The 25,941-nt window shown below is 37.9% G+C and overlaps 1 protein-coding gene across 1 annotated transcript in view; it reads right to left on the bottom strand.

Moving 5' to 3' along the window:
- LOC107082566 (roundabout homolog 2-like) overlaps positions 1-25,941 on the bottom strand; it is a 117,232-nt gene that overhangs the window by 29,997 nt on the left and 61,294 nt on the right. Inside the window, exons 3-15 of the mRNA XM_015371321.1 lie at positions 23,349-23,506; positions 23,133-23,253; positions 22,858-22,996; positions 19,769-19,905; positions 18,116-18,127; positions 17,544-17,668; positions 13,220-13,391; positions 10,053-10,258; positions 8,080-8,161; positions 6,851-7,016; positions 5,919-6,085; positions 5,713-5,834; positions 3,098-3,329 (exon numbers count right to left, since the gene is read on the bottom strand). Of these exons, the coding sequence (XP_015226807.1) occupies positions 3,098-3,329; positions 5,713-5,834; positions 5,919-6,085; positions 6,851-7,016; positions 8,080-8,161; positions 10,053-10,258; positions 13,220-13,391; positions 17,544-17,668; positions 18,116-18,127; positions 19,769-19,905; positions 22,858-22,996; positions 23,133-23,253; positions 23,349-23,506 (1,839 nt within the window). The remainder of the gene's footprint in view (positions 1-3,097; positions 3,330-5,712; positions 5,835-5,918; positions 6,086-6,850; positions 7,017-8,079; positions 8,162-10,052; positions 10,259-13,219; positions 13,392-17,543; positions 17,669-18,115; positions 18,128-19,768; positions 19,906-22,857; positions 22,997-23,132; positions 23,254-23,348; positions 23,507-25,941) is intronic.

Here is a 25,941-nt window from a genome sequence, read left to right as displayed (position 1 = left end):
TGCAGTAAGTCTTCCTTTCTGCACCAGTTGCAAGCAGTGTTTTATGGTCATACACAGTTGCTTTAGAAAAATGTCTTTAAACATCAATAATCCTGTTGGAGTTTTGTCTGTGTGCAAACCGGTTCCTCTGCTGTCCAAGAGATGTTACACATGGTCACAGTGAATTAAGGCTCCTTTTGTTTTGCTCAGAGGTAAAACGGATTGCGTGAATGAGTCATTATAATTCATTCTTCCCTTGGGGAGAATTGTTTATAAGAGAGACTTTAACTAGAGATGTGTTCTAAGTATGCTGTGGTTCCAATTATATTAAATAGTTCAGCAGCATGTCGGAAGATCCATACCAGTAACTGCAAAAGATAAAAACTACTAATAAAAAAAAAAAAAAAAAACTGGAAAATGGGATGGGATTTTTACTAAGAAAAACCTAGACTTGCTTTATTTTACTTTATTCTGTTTCACATGCATGTTCATTATACAGATTTTACGTATATTAATCATAACTGGCAACTTTAAACATACTATTAGATATACAGTGCCTTGCTAAATTTATCATTTAAAAAGCAGATGATGAACGTCTTCAAAACATTGTTGTCTTACTGAGCTAACAAGTATAAACTGCATTACATCTATAACCTTTAGGCACCAATGTAGATGGACATAACAGGCAATTTTCAAACAGCAGGTTTTGATGCTTAATTTGTCATGGTCTTGGCACCTTTAGGCTGGGTTATTGCTCTCATCTGCTCTGCTCCGCCCTGTGCTCACTTTCTCTCTTCAGATGCAACTGTTTCTGCTGCTATTTAAGCCTACGGATCCTAGCCTTTGGTGCCAGAATGTAGATTTTACAAAATGGTGCACTATTTACAAAACTAATAATGGATGTGACAGTCCCCTTAAGTGTTCAATAAGGCTGTGATAAAAGAAATAACAAACATAAAAACATAACAGAAGATACCAGTTTCTCTGTGTTATTATTAAACTATTGAACAACTCCGTCTTTAGCTGCAGCAAAACAATATCGGAGATTTTAGATGAAGGCCTATTCTGATATTTTTTGGCTGAAATCGGACCGATATCCAATATCAATATCAAATTGGGACCTCACTTTCACTGCAGTGTATTGTAAAAAAAAATATAAATAAAGTAAAAGAAATGTGAGCAAATCCACAACCTCCTCTGCACAACACTTCTTGCTGGAGGCCATTTATGCCATTTGTTCATTTCAAAACGTCTTGGTCGCACTGAATAGTAAACACAGCTCTGAGCCACTATCCTCCTCATTCTGTCTTTTTACCAGGTGAAGCAGACACAATAGAAGAGCCCAGTAAAAGTCCTGTTGAGACCTCCCCTGCCCCCAAACACCGCCCTTTACCTTTGCAGATTAACATATGTGAATAGATAGGCACTGAAATGCAAACACGCACACATCAACACACATAAGTGGTGTAACACTGGCCTATACATTTTTCTGTGTAATGGTGCTTGTCAAGAGCCAATTTCATGAAAGTTTTGATCTAAATAACATATAGACCTAATGTGAAAATGAGTTAAGAATACAAAGTGAATAAAAGTGTGAAGAACACTTGAGAGTGGGAGACTGTATGTTTGGAAGAACCACCTACATCCTGAGGGATGTGCCAGTTACCAGGTTAAAGCTCTTTAAAGCAGAGCATTTTTGCCTAGTCAACCTAATACATGTGTAGACTTTCGTACACAGACTGGTGGGCAACAAAGTGGTATAGTGGCATGTAAGGAGGAAGCCTACCTTCATTTTGAAACAAAACTGCCCTACCTACCCAAGTCTGTAATAGCCAAACTCCAGAAAGCTAGGCGGGTTTGTGCTCTTTCCTCAAAGCATTCTCCCTTCTACTAAGATCGAAACTGGCTAGAATTCCTCTTTTATTACAAAAATTTCAACTACAATGAGTATCCTTATTTCACACATTTACCATTTTCTGTACACGGCTTTTGGCAAACGATAATGGGAAGTCTTGAGACTTTCTTTCAGGGATAGCTTTCTTTGCGAAGTTTAATCAGGGCCATATTTGTAAAGTGCCATTCTAATAATTGCTCTGTCAAAACGTTCTTCTACCTGAGCAGTCAAGCTATGTAGCTTCTCAACTGCTAACATGACTCTATTAGTGTATGTATATACTTTTCTAATAAATGTCCCTTATGTCTATTTGGGCAAACGATGAAGAGCTCAAAACTTAAGAGAGTATTTAATAAGCTAGCATTAGCCCTAACCACTGTGGAACTGAATATTTATGGTTGATATTACAGTACAAGACAGTGATTTCATATGGAGGCCACACAATTCAAGAACAGACTTGCAAATAAAAAAAATATATAAAAAAAAATATATAAATGTTATTAAGTTGTTCTGGTCTAAAGCATATAGTCCCAAGAAAATACACTGACATTTGTTGGATAAGTATAAACATTTTTGCAAAGCATTGAAACTATAACTACCAACAGAAATCTGAAATCCTCAGCCTGAAAAACAAAGATAAAAGCTTTGATGAAAGCCACAGTGGGATATTCAATTTGTACTGCAAATACCAAAGACAAGTGTGAAAAGTAGCTGATCTACTGACTTGAAAAAACAAGAGAAAAAGGAGGACAGAAAGAAGTGTTACCACCCTTAAGGCTGATTGGTAAGTGTCTTAGCGATAGGGGGTCATATAATGCATGTCTGGACATGAACATGACAGCAGGGGTTCAGAGCTAAGCAGAGCTCTCTCCATTTAGAGAACTGAGTTTAAGGCACACGAGATGATTCCTGCCCTCCCCCTCTGCCCACCATCCCACAGAGGCCTTGAATTGTCAAAGAGCCCCACTGTGATGTGTTGGAGACCTGTTTTCACACACACAGGATATATAACACTGCACCAGTAAGTGTGGGTGGGTGGGTGTACTTGCAGTGCCATTATCCATTACTATCAAACCATGAAGCCCTCATCAGTGGCAACTAAACACAAAACTAAAATGAAACACAACATGAGCCCAACTGCTTATGGATCAGCAGCTAAATCCCAAATTAAATATAATTACTAAGTTAAGAAGACGGAAAGGTCAGAAATGCAAAGCCACATACCTTCTTCCATGGTGCGTGCTGTCATGGATTCGCTGTCGGCTCCTTGGAACTCATTAAAATACGGTCGCACCTTGATCTCGTAGACAATGCCTTTGTTCAGAGCAATAAGAGTTACATCCCTCTCTGAGGCAATCCTTACGTCCTGAATCTGCCATGGCCCGGGAGAGGGCAGCCCAGAAGTTTGTCGATACAAAACCCGGTAGCCTTGAATGAACTGGGATGGGTTTTCCACCTTTACACAGGGAGAAACGGGTAACAGTCTTTTAAATGCATATTTAGTTTAGGAACAGAGAAAAAGAAACCATTACTATATGTGCATTTTACCTTTAACTCACTTATTTTTACTAATTTATCATATTATAAAAACTATTAAATGCAATTTAATGTACAGATTTCTTAGACTGTATGGTGACAAAGTAATATATACAGTAAATGTGCAGGAGAAGAGGTCGGATATTAATTGCATTCTTGTCTCTACGGCCCCCACAGTGAAAAACGTGTAGGAAATCTTCTTGCACAATACCTTCAAAATAAAAAAAAAATATGATGGCGATAATCCTAGAGCAGCAAATTTTAGGTTTTTCCACAGATTCTTAATTAAATTAAAGTCTAGTCCTCGACTTGACATCTATAAACCATGAATAACTCTGGATTCATTTGAAGCTTCTCATTAGAAGGTGACCCCAGAATAAAGTATTTTGCACCTCTGTATTTAGCTCCATCCATTTTCCTATCAACTCTACAAACTTTGACCAGTCTCCATGTCCTTACTGAAAACGACTAAATCTACAACATGACACTGCCACCATGTTGTTTTGATGTGGCATGTTTAAAATTAGTTTTTAGTTCCTTTTGTGTTTTGTATGTAGGTCAAAACGTCAAACTTTTAGTCTTATCTGACCAGAGCATCTAGTTCAATGTTTTCTCTGCTCCCTGCATGGAAAAAATGAAAGACCACTCATTTGAATGCATAGTTAGCATTAGAACAGAAAACAGACCATTAACTATATGTGCATTTTTACTTTATGATCATAAACTCTCATAGAGAGAATAGTTCAACCATGTTTTTTTGTTTTTTTCCCTGCCACTATCACACAAAACAAGACTGTTTAAGCGTATGACTAATAGCTGTCCTATCACCTGAGTTGTGTCTGGGGAAATGCTTGGACTTCGTAATGCTTTTGGTTTACAAATTGTTCTGGAACAAATGAGACCATTACAGGATAACTGTATTTATAACCTATCAAAGACAGCAAAAAAACTTGTATTCAATGTTGATTATGGTCAAAATGTACAGTTAAGTCGATAATTGATGGTGGATCAACCATTAAACAATCATCTGATTCTGGCCTATTAACCAGTGTTAAGAAGTCATTAAATGAATGTTTTGTGGTCGAATTCAAATGATTGAAAAGCCCATGTCTAATCAATGCTGAAGTAATGTATGCTGTTTGTCACTCTCTTCTCCTTCCCTCCTCCGCTTTCAGCTCTGGGTGAGAGGCTTTTATCATTGGACATGGGTTATCATGTTTTAAATTAAGCACCACATGTTTAGGATAGTAGGTTTGGACTTTTCTCTTTACATTTTCTGACATGTCTATGAACATTATTGTTAACAGTTTCTACATAATGTGTAGTTAGAAAAAAGTAACTACAAGAAGTTGTGCGGTAACCCCATTCACATGGGCAGTATACATCAAAAACACAAGCTCTTTTGCATTTCTTCACTCTGTTTACTTGTTTGCAACCTGCTTCTGCTTTTTGCCCTACTTTTGCAAGGGAGGGCAGGATTATAAAAAAAAAAAAGAAAAAAAAAAAGCATTTTCCAATTTGTCCTCAGAATGATGTTGTGAATATGAAATAGGTAAGTAGAGATGGTCTCTGGTTTAACAAGGATGAAAAGAAAGCCAGCAGGAAACTGAGTTTCTGGTACTATTTTCAGCTTGTGCAACACACTGCCTAATTATTGTTATTTTGTATCCAAAATGTGAAATTGGGGGAAAAAAAGGACATTTGTGCATTTGCTCTCGCAGGACATTTTTTGCACTTAGCTAGAGTGACTTTTTCTATCAATATCAGGCCAAATGTATCCTGGCTCATAACCTGCTTAGACAATGAAACATTTTGGGGTAATTAATGTAAGTCTTCTCATCAAAAATGGAGGGAGTTCAAATGTTTATGGATTCTGATCCAAAATCTAGTTTATCATACATGGATACCATATGGGTAACTAGTAGGTAACAAGCTGGTTCCAACCCTTCTTACAGTAGGTGTGCTTTGTGCCTACAAAGGCAGGTGCTATAGAGACCTTGTAAACAGAGTAAAACACATTCCCTGGATAAATTGTTGCCTGCAAACTGTTTCCAGGAGTGAGACATGCATCACCTAATGGTGATGTATTTGCCCTGAACACACACATTAGTCTTTATTCATGCTCAACCTCAAACCAATTTAAACAACAGGTGTTCAGACTGAATGTATATGCAAGCCAAAACGCATCTGTTTACAAAGAGGAAAGACCTCAAAGTAGCCTGATGCAGTTTAGATTTACCTTTCAAATGATATGTAAAGCAGAACTTCAAGTTGTTCCACAAAGTGTTGCATTGTATACTCACTGTCCATGTAACCTGCACTGAAGTGGAGCTAAGGACCACAGGATTATGCATATTGACCACAACTTCCCCTAGCTCCTTCTGGACACGGCGATGGTCTACTCCTTGGACTGTGGGACTAATGTCTGAGGGGAAGAGAGAGATGCAGACACGTAGGTCAAAGATAATTACTACAAATGATTTATTGCTGTTCAGTCTTATCTTCTTACCCTGCGTCCGGACAGGCTCAGACATTGGGCTTGGGTCCCCTAGTCCTTGAGCATTCACAGCCCTTATTATGAACAGGTACACAGTGTTTGGTCGTAGGTCCTTGACTGTAAATTTGGTTGTTTTCACATAGTCCGCCACTGTTTGCCAGCTATTACTCACAGACTGACTGTAAGAAAAAAAAAACAATAAAAAAACAATAAAAAACATAATTATATTAAGCTCAAATAACAGTATGGTATATATGGCTGTTGATTTTCGCTTTTGAGGAAGGTATAGTCTGCTTTAGTCTCCAGTATTTCTTTGCATCTCATAATGCAGCACACACAATTTGATCCCTCACTAAGCCATGCGATCATTAGATTTTACCGACATGCACACATGCACCACTGCTACTGTAGGTAGATTACACAAAGGCTACTCAAATGTTACAGCAGAATCTCTGAAAATAACATAACTAAACCTTATCTATGTTATACAGGAGCTCCATCTGCACAGGGGAAGTTTTATTAAGCTCTGTTTACCAAATCATAGAAGCAATTGAAACAGAATTTTTCTTTTGTAGAATTCTGGGACACTGAGATAATTTGATGTTAAGTTATTCCTTAAACAAGGCATGTGAAAAATCAGGTATCTATAGTAGTTAGAAAATAAAAAACAACAAAAAGCATTTTTATTGTTGCAAATGTAGCTTGTAGGTATACCAAAATGTATTTATTTATTTGTTTTCTTTATTTTTTTTTTCTAAGCAAATGTGACTCCCCTGTTAATGCATGAGCATTTTCTTTTGACTCTTTATATTTGAATTTTTTCTTTGCATCAAACAGCCTGGGCTTGCTTGAACTCCCTACAGAGAACCCCCTACAGTACGTTTGCTGTAACATGCAAGTTTGGGTCACTAAGTGTTGCTTTTGGGCACAGGTCATAGACGTACCCGAAAGCCTCAATGACATAGGAGGACACTGGGGAGCCCGCCTCTGGCCCCGGTTCCCATGACAATGAGATACTGCTCTTGGTAACGTCAGTGACCTCTGGCTTGGAGGGTGGCCCAGGGAGGGCGGTTGTGTTGTGTGACATGAAATCCATGAGGTCAGTGGAGTCTGAGGAGAGAAAAGAGGCTGAATAAACACTCTTAAAATCTTTGAACTTTTTCAGATTTTGCTGGTTTACAGCTATAAATTTTATTTATTTTATTGGTATTTTATGTCATAGACCAACACAGAATTGCAAAGTAATTTTTTTTATACAAAATGTATAGAAATATCTTGTGCACTTGCGATGTATATTCATACAGTATTAATTCTGTATGTTTTAGTAGTAAAAACATGCTAAAAAGCCACTAAAGGACAGATGCAGGACAGTGACAAAGTTGGGGAGAACTGGACAATGTAAGGTAATGAAAAAGAATATTAAATGTTTAAAATCTCATGGAGCCGCAGTTCAATCTACCTTCACACCTAAGACAAAGGTTTCTGTTTCGTACGGATTCCTCATGGCTAGGAGAACGTTAATCAGGGAGGCAGGTCTTCCTTGTAAGTGGCAGAGATCCACAACTCAGAATGAAGACCCTGTCAACACTAAAACTATTATCTGTCTGCTGGAATTCTTGTATTTATGAAATAAACTGCTAAAATTTACACAAACTGTTTGAAATTTGCCAAACATCATGTACATACGGCAAAGGTTGAAGATAGTGTAGTAAATTGGATGATTTAGCTAATGTGCAAAACATTGTGTAGCACAAAGCTAATGCAAGAAACATTTTGTACTGTTTCAGGATTAGATTTTATATTTACATACCATATGAAATTCTGTCAATCTGACTCAGCTGGAAATATTTTTGGAGAAATCTTTAGTCTGTTGGTGCAAAAGCCAGTAGAAACAAAAGACTTGCAGTGGTACTTGCAGTTGCAGATTGCTCTACAAAGTATTTACTAAAGGATATGAATAAAAACGTATAAAAAAAAATATAGAAATCCATGTGTTTTCCTTCCCTTTTACAACAATAAACCCCTTTGTCTGGTACAGTCACATGGCATCCGAATAAAATAAAGATGTAGTGTAGTGTGAATAAATGTGAAAATAAAAAGACTCAAGGAGTATGAGAACATTTACGACTTCATAGGAGTGTCTTAATTAATTAAATTAACTATTCCCACAGACCTTTGACATCTAAGTAGGCACTCCAAGCTGTTTCTCCACTGGAGCTGGTAGCAACACAGGTGTAGAGTCCAGAGTCAGATAGCTATGGAAACATATTACGATAATATTATTCCTCTCATATAAAATGTCTTACATGACAGTTTAATTTCTGAGTTGTAACACATGAATTCAGCATTAAAAAATCAAACAGTTGGAAGAAAGCATGCATCTTAAATCAACCCCATAAATATTTTCCACAGATCCATATCACACATGATACTGCTTTCAGGTTTGTTCTCTATCATTGTGTTCAGCTGAGTGCAACAGCCTTTGTAACTGTGATCCCTGATGGCTGCTACAAGCTCCTGCATCAGTCTGGGCTTTTGAAGAAGGCTTGCAGCTCGCACTACAGTAAAAACGCATTAACCTTGCCTGGCCTGCATTTGGCACGGGAAAATCTGTAGAGTGGATGAGTGGAAACTTTACTATTGGCCAGTGAAAAAAAGAGATGCCATTAAAAGCTTACATTAATTTTCTTAATTGATTTCCCTCCAATAATGGTCACACGCCATTCCCATAACCATCAGCATTCCCATCACCAGTGCTGACACAGGAAATGAGAGATACCACAACGTGTTTCATACCAGCAAAGCTTTAGGAGCTGCTGACAGAAAAGCTATCTCTTGGGAGAAGGTAGAGGAGTGACATAAGAAGGACACTTTGACTCAACACTGTGTATAGCAGATTCTCCATTATACCAGCACCTTCAAACTCCTCTCAGCGATTGCTGTCCCTGAGTCCTTGATTTGAACTGCTGCCTCAGAGATTCAAACTAAAAAGCAGCGTTTAACGACTCATAAAAATCAATACTTGCTATTCATCTTTTAAAAGCAAACTGACTGCACTTGTCCTCTTGAATTACGCTTGGTTGACATCACCTGACAGACCATCAAATCTCTTTATTCTTTCAAGTGATGCACGAGATCTGTTGCATAAATAAAGCAATAATCATCCAGATTTTTGCTCTTTGTGATATATTTTAAATCTGAACTAAGATAGCATTTATGTTCGGTTCTAGATTAAAGAAAAAGGGTTAAGTCTGAATATTTGCTGATGCATCTTGCATGTTGTTGGTTAGTTTTATGGGGCGTTTTAATGTTTCATTTAACAGCAGTGGCTGTCGGTATGCGCTCCATCCAATCTAAAGGACTTTTTAAAGTCCCCATCTTTTTTAGATGCTTTTTCACAGGGGACGTCTGTGATTGTTTCCTGTAGCAACCCATCTGCTGCATCAGGTTAGAGTACCAACCAAACCACTTCTAAGTGAACCGTGTTTCCTTGCAATTATCTCTAACACTTCAGGGTTGACAAACTGAGAGGATGCTTGTGAAAGCACAACACTCCCCAGCCAAATCTTTTTACAAAACAGTTTAACCCAGAGCCCTTGAGATGAAATGATAATTCTTCTCTGTTTCCCTTTCATTTTGGATGTTCTTTTTGACATTGTTTGATTTTTCTTAATTAGGGGTGTGACCAAATCTTGTGTAAAATCTCAAAAATGCCTAAAAAGTTCAGATCAAATTAAAGTCTGTTTTGAAAAGCACTAGTCAGTTGCTGTTGGGACGTGACTCAAGTGTCTTGTGAAAAAGATCAGAAGCTAAAAATTCTACCCAATCTTTGTATGGGCATTACATCGGCTGTAGTTATATAGAAATATAACACTTAGATTGATCAAACCTGAAATACTTTTGCTTGACACCTGTTAACAAACCATTTTTACTTGTGTACTTAATAAAAAAATGACTTGATTACCAAAAAGGCTGATGTGTATTTGTTTTAAAAAGTATGATTACACACCATAAAAAGCTTTACAACACAACTAAATCTGCAGACATGCAACCAATGAAGGGCTGAAATGAAATGGTGAAAAGTGCAGAAAAACAACAACAACAACACTAACTACAAATTTTTAAGGAGAATTCCCTCTAACCCACCCTTGTGTTTTGTATCTGAAGGCTTCCATGCTCCAATAAGGAAAAACGTGGGTCTTGTCCAAGTAGATTTGCCCCATTCTTTCTCCAGGTGACTGTTGGCTCTGGATCTCCTGACGCTTGACACCTGAGAACAGACACGCCTCCTAGAATCTGTGTTTGGTTGGATGGACCCTGCCGGATGATGGGTGGAGGGCGTCCCTTCGAAGCTGAGAAGCAAAGAAAAATACCGAATGTTATTCCAATGTGTTGTATCTGTGTTATTTTCTGAAATAAAGAAACAAAGAACATGTTTTTCTAATTAGTTGTTTCAGTGTGAAAAAGGTAGCTGACCTTCTCACAAGGTGTTAATTCGGAGCTGCAATAATTATATTAGTGGCTTAAAGTCCAACATGTTTGCAAGTAGTCTGATGGATTTGTTGTGAAGGAAAGTGACTGTTTTGCAAAGCCTTTACGCATCAGATGACACTGCATCACACACCTTTGAGCTTTAATTACTAGGTGAGGATTAATGATGCTTCACCCGCAGTGCTAATTACCATGGCTTCTTTATAACACCTCTCGCACGTTCATGCCTGTCCTCCCTCATCCTACTGTGTGACTCATGGTTGCACTTCCTTTTCCCCAGAAAAAGGCCCCCTTTAGTTAGCAGCAAATTCAGATAGAAGTAAACTCTAAATTAGCATGCCAAGCTGAACAATACAGCCCTTTTTTAAAGCTTTTTTTTCAGGGCTTATTATGTCATCCAGGAACAGCCTCTAGACTCTCAAGCAGTGATTTCTTGAGTGTTAAATCTCTCTTAGCCTCGAAACTACCCCTTCCTTCCAATTTTCTCGCAACTGATATCAGGTGAGTGTCCATTCACTTAGAGAGTACAGCAGGCTTGCCAAATCTTTTGATCCTTTTTCCTTCATCAGAAGTCTCTCAGCCCAATAAGCCAAACAGCTTTTCAAAAAGAATATAAGGATCAGGTAAGTACATATAATGCATTGAAAGAAAAAAAACAAGGAAAAAACGTGAGATTGTTGTGTAAGACCAATCGCTTAGATTTATGTAGAGTCACTTATATCTGAGACTTTATTTAGAATTTTACCTATGTGTGAAATATTTTCATTAATGTAAGGATGAAAGTCATCTGTTTGAAGTCTGAGACCATTGATTTTAACTGGGAACAGTTGGAAAGGTCTGTCTCTTATTGGGTCCGTCTCTGTGTAATCAGAAAACTCAATGTATCTAGAGTAATATATAGGCACTTTTGCAGCCCTATACTTCATTCTCATGTGACATAACATGAAGACACATTTCCACTACCCACCAGACTTTACAGTCTGGTGTAAAGGGCCCCACCTGAGCCTATTTTCCTCTTTCCTTTCACACTGTACAGCATTGCAGCAAATACTAAGCACTGTCATAAGGAACTTTTGTGGGTTGAGAGTTGTGTGAAGTTTGTATCTTGGAAAAATTCCTCATAGCTGAAGCACATCAAAATGGATCAATACAACAAATGCAATGTGATATTTAAAAACAAGCAGAGTATAGTAAGTTATTGCAGCAGGTAAAGCAACACACAATTGTGCTGGATTTTGGTTGCAATAGTGAAACTGTGTTTCCTTGGCTTACTGGCCGGGCTCAGGCTAAAGGACGTGTGTGTGTGTGTGTGTGTGTGTGGCCATGTCTTTAATACCTGGTGGGGACGATTTCCTAGGAATATGCTACATTTTGGGGACTCATAGGTACTTGTGGGGACCAACAACTGGTCCCCATAAGGAAAGTTTCTCTTCTTGGGGTGGGGGTTAGGTTTAGGACTAAGGTGTGAATTGAGTTTAGGTTAGGTTTAGGGATAGGTATGTGTCGGTAATGGTTAGGGTAAGGGCAAGGGTCACGGTTAGGCCATATAAATTAGTGGGAAATGAATGGAAGTCAACGGAAGGTCCCCACAAGGATATTGTGACACAACATGTGTGTGTGTATTTTTTTGTTTTTTTAATCCCAGTTGACTGAAGAGTAAATAATGATAATGAAGTATTGTTTCTTTTTTCAGAGGTATTTCTGAGTGGAACAAAGTACTTCTGTCCAACTTTAACCACCAAAGTAATGAAGTGTTACTGTCAGAAATAACTCAAACCAGAATCCTCATTACTGCATGTGGTATCAGTTACCAAACAGCAATCAATAAATTATTGGACATTAACCGTTTTATTTTCTATTAAAAAAAAATTCTCTTTGTAGGATGTTAGGACATACTATGACTTTACTCAAGAATTGTTTGCTCCCAAAATACTGAACACAATAGATACTACACACTTCTAATACAATAGTATACCATGTTGTACAATTCTCTAGGAGGTAATCTTACACTTTAGAATAATTTCATCGGTGGCACTGTGCAAGATAATTCCCCCAGGCTCTATGCCAACACTCTGTCCATCTTTGTTTACACCCATCTGTCTAAAGCATTTCTCCCTTTGTTTGTGTTCTACACCTAATGTTTTGATATTGATCCATCTCCTTTGAGTGACTGAACAGGAGTCATTTCAACTCCAAAAAAAAAAAAAAAATAACGCTTCAACAGATGTTAATTTAATAATGTGTGGGCGAAAAAAAAAAGCCAAGAAACAAATGGAATGAGGGGCCGAAACAGCTCCCAGCTGGCAGCGGCTGAGCACTTAATGCTGACATTAAAGCGTTGTTTAAAAAAGTGCAAAGTGTCTCTCCACAAAGCAGACAGTCTTTTTTTGTGTTTTAGACAGTTTCTGCCTTTTAATTTTTCCATCACAGAGGGCGAAAGTGTTAAAATGATAGTGGGAGACTGGCTTTTAAAACTTACAGATTTTTGTCAGTAAACTGTAAATGTGGGCAGATGCTGCCCATCACTGTCAGCCGTGCTGTAAGCTTATGTGTTTGGTGATTCGCATTAAGTAACAGCATCATCGCTGAGGCTTCACCAACATCAACTGCCCTTTCCAGCAGGTTGTTGGTATTTGATTAATGATGACAAAGTAGAAAGACCTACACTTAGTCATTGGCTAGGAACTGTATTGAGCATTGCAATAGTGGTAGATCACATAACCAGAAACAGAAAAGCTCATATTCTTGCATACTCTAAAAGCAGCCTTGTTTTTCCCCTGTAAATGGGGATGGCGTGTATACACTATGGCGTTCCACCTTACCGTCTGCTACCTCCAGCTGAGCCTTGGCCATGATGCTGCCTGCCACAGTAAGGGCTTGGCAGATGTAGTAGCCTGCATCTGAGCGCTGTACAGATGATAGCGTCAGCTCTCCATTCACAGACACAGACACTCGGTCATCCCCCTGTGCTGGCTGATTGGGAAATAGAAGATCCTAGAGAGACAAATAAGAATAAATAAATAAAACTTAATTAATACTTGATGCTGTCTTTCTCACTGTAACCTTTTTTTTTTACTTCTAATAACATACATTAAATGGTACATGAGGATATACTGTCGTTTATGACAGAATTTGAATGAACCTACAACCACTACTAGAATACAAGTAAGTCTCAAAATAAATACAAGTATATACAGCATCTCAGAGGTGTAACAGATATTAAATGCCATTATTCCTTTTTAAAGTCAGATTTGTCTGACAGAGAGCCATCAAACTCTTGCAAGCACGTTTCCTTGTCTGGTGAGATATATTTAAGTTATCAACCTGAGTCACGGATGCTTGAAGCTTTGTGATCCTGTTGCAAGTTTTGATTTAGTCACTTATTTTGAAGTAAAGGGGTGAAGAGTTTCCCAGTTGCCCTGTTGTGGTTAAAGAGCCACTAATAAAGATTTCTTGTCAAGCAATCCAACACTTTGCCACAAAAGCAATGAAGAAGCCTGGGGCACCACTTCGAAATTGTTTGGCTCGAGGATAGGAGATAAACAATCTGCAGGCACTGTGAGAATAAGAAATGTAGCATCTGTCTAAGAGATTCCTTTCAGCACAAACCAAAACAGCTAATTATAAGACTGGACATTTTATAATTTTAGGCGTTAAGGAGTTTAAGTTAATTGTCAAGGCCAAATATTAAATTGGTCCAAGGGACGAATCAGTAACAGTAGCTTCTGCCATCATATGCCATCATAAGAAATTGATTTACAGCAAAACTCGGTCAACAAAAATAAAATGTTCCTAAACTCAGTGTATTTACCCGAATTAGCGCAAGTTAAAAGTACAATGATGGCGATTATTTTCTTATTTAAACATACTGTAAATGGCTTATAGGTACTTGTGGAGACTAATGACGGGTACTCATGAGGATTTTCTCCCTTCCTTTCTTGGGGTGGGGGGTACGATTTAGAACTAAGCTGTGAACTGAGTTTAGGTTAGGTTTAGGGTTAGGTATGTGTTGGTAATGGTTAGGGTTAGGGCAAGGGTCACAGTTAGGCCATAGAAATTAGTGGGAAATGAATGGGAGTCAATGGAAGGTCACCACAAGGATAGTGTGACACAACATGTGTGTGTTTTTTTCAGTATAGGGGCCATAACAGGGGTCAGGGATATTTCTATAGGGGCATTGGCCCTTGTTGGCCCCTGTTTACATCCACCCATGATGGGTGTGAATATTGCACACCCATATTGCACATTTAAAGTGTTGCTTTTGAGGAAAGAAATACAAAACTGTTCATTTTGCAGCCAACTAAAACCAAGAGATAGGTGCTACCATTAAAAAAGTAAAAGCTTCTTCAGTTCACTTAAAAAAAGGTCAATATTTTATCTGCCTGGTCAGAACAGCAGTTTCCAACCAGAGTACTAATCCTGCTGTGATAACCTGCACTTATGACTTTGAAATAGAGGAATCTGCACTGTGTGTTTCTACACCCCAGGCAAACCAGCTGATGGACAGGAAAGGACATTAGCCTGCTTTCATTATGTCTAATGACTCTAATGCAGCACATGACATTGTCTCTCACAAAGTGAATTGGCTCGTCAGACGGCCATGGATTGAAAATAAATGACCACTTCATTATATACATGTGGAACAGAATCACATTCTGTTCTGACCTGGGTTGATCCTTTTAGTCAAGGCCTTTTCCTTTTTTCTGCAAACATTTTAGCTTGAGCTTTAGCTTTTTATAGCTACAAATTGTATAGCAATGGCTGAGGGTAATCACATATCATCTATTTACATATTCTCAGAGTTGCTCTTAAACATTTGAAACCACTATTTAAGGTAAATAAAAACATATATATATTTTTTCAAGTTTAGGCAAAGTCTCCAGTCTTGGAAATAAGTCCAACTTAAATATAAAATATCTCATTGGATGCATGTCATTTAGTGTGGCTGGCTATAAAACTCCACTTCTCTAAATTAGGAAACTAAACCATACACTGTTTTATCTGTATGGCTGATTTAAATTCTCTTTTTTTTATAACTATAATTTAACCTGAAAAAGTTATGAACTGCTTTAAATTATTTTTTGAAATTTCAGAAGAGTTAATATCGTTTAATAGCCGTCTTTATCTATATCTTTATACTGTCCCGCCCTTTGCTTTATAGTCTATTATTCTGGGTTTGAAGGCTCACTGGTGCAGAAAGACAGGTTGCCATGGAAAGTAATGCAGTCATTTTACTTCACATTTATCACTGTAGTATACACAATTTGATCAACGGATAAGTTTGGCTGGCAAAGATTGCTCCACCGTATGAAATCTGCAGCTCTCATATCTAATTTAGATCTCACACAAAGACTACATGAATCAGCTCAACCATTACTCAAATATTGAAGGACTGAATAAAAAATAACGCCACTTAAACTCACACTAAAGAAAGAAAACTTATAGCTGAGAGAAGCTTGCAATTAAAAATCAAACTTACATCTCGCTATTTTATTTAAAGCTGCAGTGTGTAACTTTTAGCGACATCTAGCGGTCAGACTGCAGACTGCAGCAACATGAACATCTCCCCCCCACCGCTTCTCCCCCCCAACAGTACGGCGAGCGTTACGGGACAAAATGTCTTCCACGACGTCCGCATCACCTACCTTCTCAAGTGATGAGGTTTGTTTACATAGATAATTTTACAGATAGTATTTCATTAGTCTGTGTAGGGTATAGATTTCATGTAGACTTAAGATAATAGATATACCCGTTATTTTTTCTACATCGTTGTGACGTTTTGGCGATCTCGCAATCGCTAGTTTGTTGGCTCTGCGCTGCCGTAGCGCAAAGATGTCTGCCTCCATGGCTGCGAGACCCGCTCCCATGTAATTATAAATAACGAATTCTAAGGCAACGCAAATATTAAGGTTAAGAGGCTGAGCTCGTAGATGATGATAAATAACATAGTTATGTATAATATATTACATTTCTGACTGTATATCCCTGTAATTATTACACACTGTAGCTTTAAAGTATGCAATTCAGTTAATAAATTCCTGACCATTTGGGGGCACTCAGTATATTAAAAATGTCCCTGCTAAATGGAGTGCTGATCTTTACATATGAAAAAAACAACAACAAAAAACAAAGATGGTGACATCACACCAAAATCATGAATTTCATTCTTATGCGATAAGATGAATTTTGGTTAAGGATATTCCATACTTTTGATGCCGATACACACTACACAAAATTAAGTAATGTCCGAACTGATACATATTCTTCCAAGACATGACCGGACCGGATTTTTCACAAAACCCCAGACATTCATGGCGCTGTCACACCTTGACTATTTAGCCAGCGTATGCCGACATACGAAAAATTTGGCAAAAACGCTGGCATATGTTGGATAAGATATGGGTAAGTTTTGTGTAAGTTATGAGCAGGCTGAAGCACGCTGGCACATGTTGACATAGGGCAAGTGCATCAAGAAATTTTGAAACTAATGCCAGCGTATACTCATACTTTGGCTATAAGTTACAGGTAAGTTATGTGATTGTTGGCAAATGTTAATTTTAAGTTACTCATAAGTCGTGGTGAGTAGCTTATCCGAAATGTATGAGTAACTTGTTCATAACTTCTGCATAACTTATCAACATATATCCAAAGCCTATCAACATATGCAGGTATATTTGAGATATTCCAGATGACCACTAAACGTCTTTTTAAATGACAGCGACTGATGGCGTATTGCCAGGGTTTTGGTACAAAAGGGGGTTCACAGGAGAAAACCGTCAGTACTCCTCCAGACTTCAGACGTTACACAAGAGGTGGAGGATCTGGCAAGGCTGAGATGAGAATACATTCTAGCTGTCCTCCAACATCAGCATGCTCTCATCAATTTGACTCTTTTCCAGTTGTAGGGTGAACGTGAAGGTGAGTGTGATGGATCCTTCCTGCTTTCACGTCCACGGCCACGACCAACAATGTTCCTAGCAGACATGACGCTGAATCTGCTGCGACTGCAAACTTTCTTTCTTTCTTTCTTTCTTTCTTTCTTTCTTTCTTTCTTTCTTTCACAAAGCATACATTTTAAACCCATTTTAAGTGTTTGCTATTACAACTTAACAGTGACTTGGATCACAGACTTTTCAGTTTGCTCACCTTGCTGCCCTCTCTTTGCCAGAAGACTGTTGGCTGAGGTTTGCCTTTTGTCACACAGGGAAAGGTAGCTGTCCGTCCTTGCGCCACAATCTGGTCCCGTGGTCTGACAACAAACTGTGGTGCCTCTGAGTTTGAAAATTAAAGACAAAGCAAAACAATCTTGTAGACATCTCACTACTGTTAGACTGTCATAAGCATATTTACTGTATTAAATTTAAAGCTCAAAGCTAAAGAAGTTCATGCACTGGGTGTTTTCTTCTAGTTCTTATTTATGTTAGTCAAATAAGCCAATTGTTGAAATACTGTTAATTTGGAAACAAAGTTCTCCACCATTTGAACTAAATCACATCAACCACAGCTGAACCCCCATTTTGGAAGAATTCAGAACAAATATTTCAGTATTTTACTTGAAGTCAGAGGCTGATAAGCAGCAGATATGCAGGTCTAAAGATTCTTTAATGATTTAGCGTGTGGAATGTGACAAAAGCTCATGCATACTGACCATGTCTGTGATTGGAAAACAAAAAAGAAAAAAAATAAGCGCATGCACAATGGGATCACCTCTTACTTACCAACGGGGCGAGCTGGTGACACAACAATGGTGTGGGTGACATTGACAACAGAGGGACAGGAAAAGAAAGAAATGAAAATCAGAAATGAATGGAAATGGAGCTGGGTTTCCATCCATGAAGCTCAGGGACAAGAGGGGTAACTCTTAGTCACCAAAGCAGGGAGTGCATGGACCCTACCCTCAAAACAATACAGAAAATACTGGGAAAAAACAAATCTTTAATCAAAATATAGCCTAGAATAAATACATCTGTTTCTGTACATTTACAAAACTTAAACTGGAAGAGGTTTTAAAAGCCAATACATAAACTGAAACTAAACAAAATGAACAAAAATTATCAATTATTAGTTAGGATAAGCTCATGCTGTCAGAGATAATAATCAGTTTCCCTATATAACTTACACCTTTACACCAATAAAACCTTGTGTGCTATGAAAAAAAAGTAAATTACAGTTATGTTGATATACACTGCAACAATTTTGCGCATAATAAAAACTCAGCTTGCGAAAAGCATTGAACAGGCCTTATTGAAAAGAGGTGTAGGTAGCATAACCACAAACAGCGCAACATTTAAAACTAATGTTAGCTGGAGCAAAATTGAACTTTATTTAAGGATGTAGCTGCATATATAGACTCAGAAAAAATTATGATTATATAAGAACAAAGACATATAGGCCTAATACTAATAAAATCTAGGTTTTTATTTTACTACACTCTTAATGAATAGAATCTTTGTCACATATTGAATAAAGATTTTCATAAATTTGGAAAAATAGCGATTTATGACTCCACATCACCTTATTTCTTATTTAAAACAACTCAGATATGTATCTGGGAAAATAAATTCATGACACATTTGTTAATGAAATGTTCATGAAATAAAATATGTATTATGCACTATGTATGAAGATGTGCCACAGCTGCCCATGGATATGAACTGGAATTAAAAAACAATTTAGAATACTAAAGGTTTGCTCTGTTTCTTGGCATAATCTTTAAATTGAATAAAACATATGCAGATACATTTAAGTCTATCAATGGTGTTCCTTCCTTACTTGCATATAGCTGATTCCTTCTGCAGGGGTATACCATACAAAAATAGTGAGTCCACAAGCCTATTGAAGGCACACATCTCAGACTGTGAGCATATAAATTAAACTGGAATTGATGACACTCCATCTTAATATTGCTTGAGAATTTAGAAATGTCCCATATATTCCTTCTCCAACCCCAAACAACCCCAGCTCCTAATTATTTGTGTGTTGGATTAGAAATAATGTGTTTTTTGTTACTAAAACTAGAAAAGGAGATGCTAGATTCAAGTTTGTTTTATTTTCTGAAACCAATATTTTTAGTTTAAAGGCACTCGTCAATTGGTGCGTAATTATGAAGTTATTACTCAAAAAAGAGATTGAAATCATAAAATGTAATTGGATTTAATATCTGGGGCCTCACACATGTTTAGATTAATCAGCAACATTAAATTCTAATATAAAAGTAAACCTGAGCTCAGGCCCAGTAGTTCAACATGATGGCAATAAAATCTACAGCTAGCAATAAAGAGATGTTGTTGGGGCTTGCTGTGGGAGAGATAAAAAATATCAGGAAATGGTTATGTACTTTGACACACATGAGACCAGTAACTGTTACCCACCTCTGATGGTCAGGTAGGCAGAGGCCTCTGCTTTACCCACACGATTCTCTGCTATGCAGGTAAATGTCCCTTGATCACTGACAGATGCCTTTTTAATCCTCAACAGGAAGTCCTCTCTTTCATATCTGATGTCATACCTGGAGAAATGGAGTTAGAAAAATTACAGGTGTAATACTACTAAAAGATAAAAGCATATACAGAATATGCTAATAAATTAACTCATTGCAGTAAAGTAAATAAGCAAAACAAACACTACAGCTAAGTGATTGGTGTGTAAACTTGTGTGTCTGATGTTTTGCTTGGAAGCTTTAAAAAGGAAGTGTCAGTTTTGATAGAATAACAAGAGAGTTTCCCTTGGAAATGCTATGGGGGGGATGAAAAGACAAGCAATTAAACTCAAAGATGAAGGCAGGGAAAAATGAAAGGAGCTTTCAGCTAGAACCCTGATTGTTCCACTATTTCAATATTCATAAAAAAGGCACAGCCCACACTGTAGTGTGGGATGTTGTGTAGTGTGAGAGAGTGTGTGTGTGTGACAGCCAAAGAGAGAGAGAGAGAGAGAGGGAGAGGGAGAGGGGGCAAAAAGACAAGAGAGCAAGACGTACACTCAGAGTAAGGGAGAGGCACTGTCTGACATATTGAATTTGATGATTGCACCAAGCATTAAAACATGACTAATTCATAGCGTTGTTCCTTGCATCCGAGTGTATCTATCGCTGAAGTAAACGTGAGGCAGTAGCAGGGCACTGAGAGTTAGAGAACAATTTCAGCCAGCTGAGTTTAGATAAGCGCCTTGGAGGGCCAAGAGACGAAACAAGTAGAGGAGCAAGTAGTTAGGTCTCCCTCTCTTGGGTCCGTTTTGGCATGAAAGACCTTGTGAAATTGTCTAGCCAGCCATACTGATTTAAAGATGGAAGATAAGTCAGGCAGAGAAATAGCACGAAGGGGGTGGGGGACGCGTGAAAAAGTCACATCCAAAGATGGTGTTCAAAGGGTGTGGGCAGAGTATCAGTGGTGGGGGCTCTGTTGAGGAGGTCTTTCCAGAGTCTGAAGCGGACTTCATTCACAGAGCATCTCTGACCCAGATATGTGTTTCCCAGGAGGCTGGTAGTTTTTGGAAAAGAATGAAAGAAGTGAAAGAAAGGAAAGTAAAACAAAGTATTTAGAAAAAGTAGGACATATTTTACTGTCAGAGGGTATTGAGGAAGAGGGCACAATCTAGGTAGGAAGACAGGTTACCAGACAGTAACCAGACAGAGAAGTAATTGTAAAAATAAGCCAAAACATTAGATTTTTATAACTCATTGTAAAATAACAGTCGGTCAAATTACAATGGCACCCAGCAGATGGTGGGAGCATGTGACCAGTCTGTTTTAAAAGGCAATGTCTGGAAATTAGGAACAATCTGGTGTGTCTTTTGAAAACATAATTAAACTGTCCAATAGGGGTGTTGAATTCTCCAAACTGGCAAGAAGATAAAAAACTAAACAAAAAAAAACAACATGGTAACCAGAATCTTGCTGTGTGAAAATTAACAATGATTGGTGATTGTGCATAAAAAAACTTAAGGTCTTACAGAACACAGGAAATAGTTTTGTATGAAGAAAGAGGATAATCATGTACTGTTAAAGAAGATACTGTTTTACTTATCACTGGTGTTTGTAAATACAATTACAAAAGATGTTAATGGTTTATAAGCCCTTCACAAAATTTGAGTTAAATTAAAAAGATACATATCCAGAAATATTGCTTTAAAGTGTAAGTAACCCCTAAAAAAAAGATGACCCTGGCCCCAGAAAAACGTTTGAAAAAGGCCATCAAAGTAGTTGGTACTAAGACACCCTGAGGGGGAGGCTGAGAATGGAGATGAGCGGCAGTGGACTGTAGGGGGTGTCATGATCTTTGCACTGATGACTGGTTTAATGGTGCATGCCATTCAACTGCCTAGCTCCGCCCAGTTTTTCATTACTGTTCATCTTATCCAACTGCTCTGCTTCTATGTAGGTTGCTCGCTCCCAGTCATCAGTGCCAGATTATTCGAGCATTCGGTGAGAGTTCTTTAGGGTACCTGTTGTTTTTCTGATTGCCTGATCCTGACCAGTTCTGCCCTCGGACCTGGTCTGTTCCTGTTTTGGATTTGTTTGCCTGACTTGTCTTCGGACTCCTGCTGGTTTCTGTTTGTGGATTGAACCTGGATCTGCCTTCTCTCTCTGACTCGGATTTCCCCTTTTTACCTCTTCAGATCTCTGATCTTCTGGTATGGACTCCTGTTAACCTCTTCAACAGCGGCTTGGGTTTCATCTTCTGGAACCTCCTGCCTTCCTTCGTCTGTTTGGGTCTGCTCGTCAGCCAGTTCTTCAGACTCAGGCTCCTGAAACTCTCTTGCTGGATTCTACTCCTTTTTCTGGGCACAGACTTGAACTCTAAAACCAGGTTAATAACTCACACGCTAGTAATGGCCCTCTGCCAAATTTACATGGTCACTAAACTGAGTTTTCCCTCTACCTAGTTTCCAGCCTTTGACTCCTTTGTTGCTGAGTTTCAGATCCGACGTCAATAAGTATTTTTGTAAATCACAGTGATCTGTCTCCTTCGAAATCTGGGTCCTCAGTTCTGAGCCCTGACAGGGGGTGTGGTCAGGATGACAGAAAGTGGCAGCTATTTTAATGCAGGACAGCTTAGTTTAGCTTTATTGAAGCATAAAGATTAGGCAAAGGAATGCTGGTAATATCTCCATTAATAGTTCTTTTAAGGTAGAGGAATTATTTTTCAACCTTTTTTACCACCCTTGACCCTAATTGATGCATAAAAGTCACATTTTGTGATTTATATACTTATTTACTGAAGCCAGAAAGATGAAATTAGAACAATCAGGAATCAAGTTTCCAAATAAAAAAAAAATAAAAATTCAGTAAGGACATGAAATTAGTAATATCCAATCCATCTTCAAGGGTTGTTAAATGAGCTCCATGATAATGAGCTCTGATGTCAGCTGTTTGTGTTCTTACACTGAATTGCATCATGCCATTCCACAGAGGCCTGCCTCCACACCTACTATATATTTCAATACATTTAAAATCAGTCCTTACCTGCCACGAGGAACATCCACATCCTCCTTTTTCCAGCGCAGGGCAGGCGGTGGGTCACCATGGACCTGACATCTGAACTCTACACTCTCATCAACTAGAACCACCTGGTTAACAGGACGTTGCATAAAAGCTGGTCTTTCTAAATAAGGATCACACACAAGACAAGCATTATTTATGCAAAAGGGTTAAATATGCTTTTTGAATTCAAGTTAGTGAATATTCTTGCAGTTTACTTGTTTGTAAAATATGCACTGAGTATGGGACAGATTTCCTACCAAATACTGAGAGTTGTGCTTTTTCACTCTCCCGCACTCCAACCATGTTTGAGGCCACACACACATAAATCCCTGAATCGCTCTTCTTAGTATTTGAAATTGTCAGCTTTCCTCCTCGAACCTAAAGCGGATAAGAGAATGGCTTGCTTGAAAATAAAATATTTTGAACTTTTACTTACTGTATTTGTTTGGGTCCTTTCCTGAAAACAAACTCACTGTGATCCTGTCATCCTTGAGATCCAGTTCAGTTTTGTCCTTTCTCCAGAATATGGTTGGTTCAGGATGCCCACGTGGAGACTGACAATCAAAACTTGCCGTTTCCCCAACTGCCACCACCATATCCTGTGGGTTCTGTCGGAAGTCATCGCGTAGCACTAGAGCAAACACAAGAAGTAACACAGAATTATAACAGTAATAATATGTCATTTATCTAAATAGCTGAATTTATATAGCCACTTAGGAAATCCTAAACCCACTCTTGCATTAACATGTCTTTTCTTTAGTAAGTATTTCACAATTTTACGATTCATTGTTAGACAATACACTACTACTTCTTTTCTCTTATTAGTCTGAGTGTATGAGAGCTCTAAGCAGATAAGTGCAACCAAACATAAATCCAAGAAAATCTGCTATAGACTGTAGTGCAAAACATGCTTTATGTACAGTATAGGAACATTCTTTTTCATAAAAAAAAAAAAAAAAATGAAAAGGACAGATATACTTTACAGAAAGAGAATGGTCATCGATAAAACCTCTAAATCCACGTAGAGGTTTAGTAGCAAATGTATTTAGTTTACATTTCACAGTGTAAAATGAAAAAAAACAACAACAACAAACAAATAAGCTTTTTATATTTTTTATCATGAACAAAACCTGCACCGTTTCACCTGCCTAAACCTAAACAAAATTCAGTTAATGACGAATTTCATTAAAATTATGCCTTTAAACTGGAAATGATCACCTCAGAAGACTGATTTAGCTTTACTTATCAGAGATTATCAGAGATTATCAGAGATTAGAGAATCTCTTAAGGTTTTCCTAAAGTAGTCTATGTCCTGAAGGAACCACTGATAGGAAGGATTTTGGAGGATTTTGTCTCTAAAACCACCTGGTATTTAAAAGAGATTATAACTCCAGCCACCCATGTAAGGTTTCGACAGCCTTTGAATGAGAAAAAGTCCCACAGTCTCATAGACCCTCTACTGTACTTACAGGAGGGCAACAAGTCCATCACACATTTTTTATGTAGTGTCACAAATGTGCTGTTTTCAAAAAAATTACTTGCTAATTAACCCTTTCTTCCAATATTGCATACCATCCTTTCATTTATATGGTCTACAAAGGCATGCCCCAGCTTCTGGTATTTTATCAGACATGCTGAAAAATTCTCTGGCATGAGCAACCCCCAGCATGTTGGATGCTTGAATTTGAAAATGATACCATAACTTGCATTGTATTTAATCCGACTAATAATCACAATAGTAATTTTACTTCCAGATGTTTAGATGCCCCTTTGTTTATTAACTTAATGAGGAGGATAAGCAGTGCTGTTAACACCACAAAAATAACATAATCAACTTAAACACACGAGGACACCTTTATTTTCAATACACAGTTACTACTATTTAATATAGGGGTGAATAAATAGCAAAACACATAATACAGAAGCAATAAGGCTCGGGCTAAGGAGCTATAAAGAATCCCACAGATAAGGACAGATCACTGAAACAGAAATAAAGAAAACTACATTATTGCTTCATGTGTACTGTGTGTGTCACATGAAAATGTACGCACTTTCATATGTTCTGTTTGTGTAAGGGAAAGCTTCAGCCATTTGGTGTTTGTGTAACTTCCATGCGTTTTTTGTTGTTGTTGTTCTTTTACAGCAGATTGTATTCCTGAAATCCAACTTGCATTATCCATGAGTGTTTCATTTGTGCATCAATATCTGGAACTGGCAAAGCATCCAACAATAAAGTTCTCACTGCTGACCCCTTGAATGGTAAAGGGGGTGCAATTTGGTGAATTTGGATACAGCCAAGTTTTCTGGAGTCCACTATTGACTTAACTCTTGATTGTTTGACTAAGCTGTATTGAGGCAGATGCATCTGAAAAATGCAAGACAATGGACCCCAAGGACTTGAATTGAGAACCCTTTCCTGTTTCCTGTTATATTTCAGTGGCCACCTCAGAAATCTGGTTAAGAAAAACATTGTATGGTTTTATAAGGAATATACGTAAAAAGCCATGCATGTGATTTTCGATTTTGTAGATATAAGCCCCTTGTGGTCAGTGCAAACATTTATAAGTTGAACCACAACTATAAAGTAGGCTTACTGGGGGTGGCAAACTGAAGGTTGTCAAGAGTAATAAATATGCTACAAAATTCTGATGAGATTAAAAGACCAGTTCAATATTAAATTGTGAGTTTAGTGGAATCTGATTTTTTTTCAGCTAAAACCTTGGAAAAAGAATGCAGTCAGAAAATGAGCCTCTTATTTTGCAACAGACCCAGGATTAAACCTTGGACTCCTGAAAAGACATTTGCTATAGTGTGCAATATTTTGAAAAGGGAGTACAAATGAGTAGGAATATCAGCTGGAGCCATTAAAAAAAGAATTGAAAAATAGCAAAGGAACAGGTGCAAGGCCTTATTTAGGTGCAAGGATGAACACATATCAAAGATTCTCACGGATAGCAAGTTCCACAGATATTCAGGTTCAGTTCCTGTTTTAGAAAATGCACTGAAACTCCTGCATTACTCTCTACAATGGAATAAACTGGAAGGAGGCCAAAGACTGCATTATAT

The sequence above is a fragment of the Cyprinodon variegatus genome, unplaced genomic scaffold, assembly GCF_000732505.1.
Source record: "Cyprinodon variegatus isolate N-32 unplaced genomic scaffold, C_variegatus-1.0 Scaffold56, whole genome shotgun sequence".
NCBI classification, from domain to species: Eukaryota; Metazoa; Chordata; class Actinopteri; order Cyprinodontiformes; family Cyprinodontidae; genus Cyprinodon; species Cyprinodon variegatus.
The sequence above is the reverse complement of the archived record's forward strand: the minus strand, read 5'-3'. Positions and strand labels throughout refer to the sequence as shown.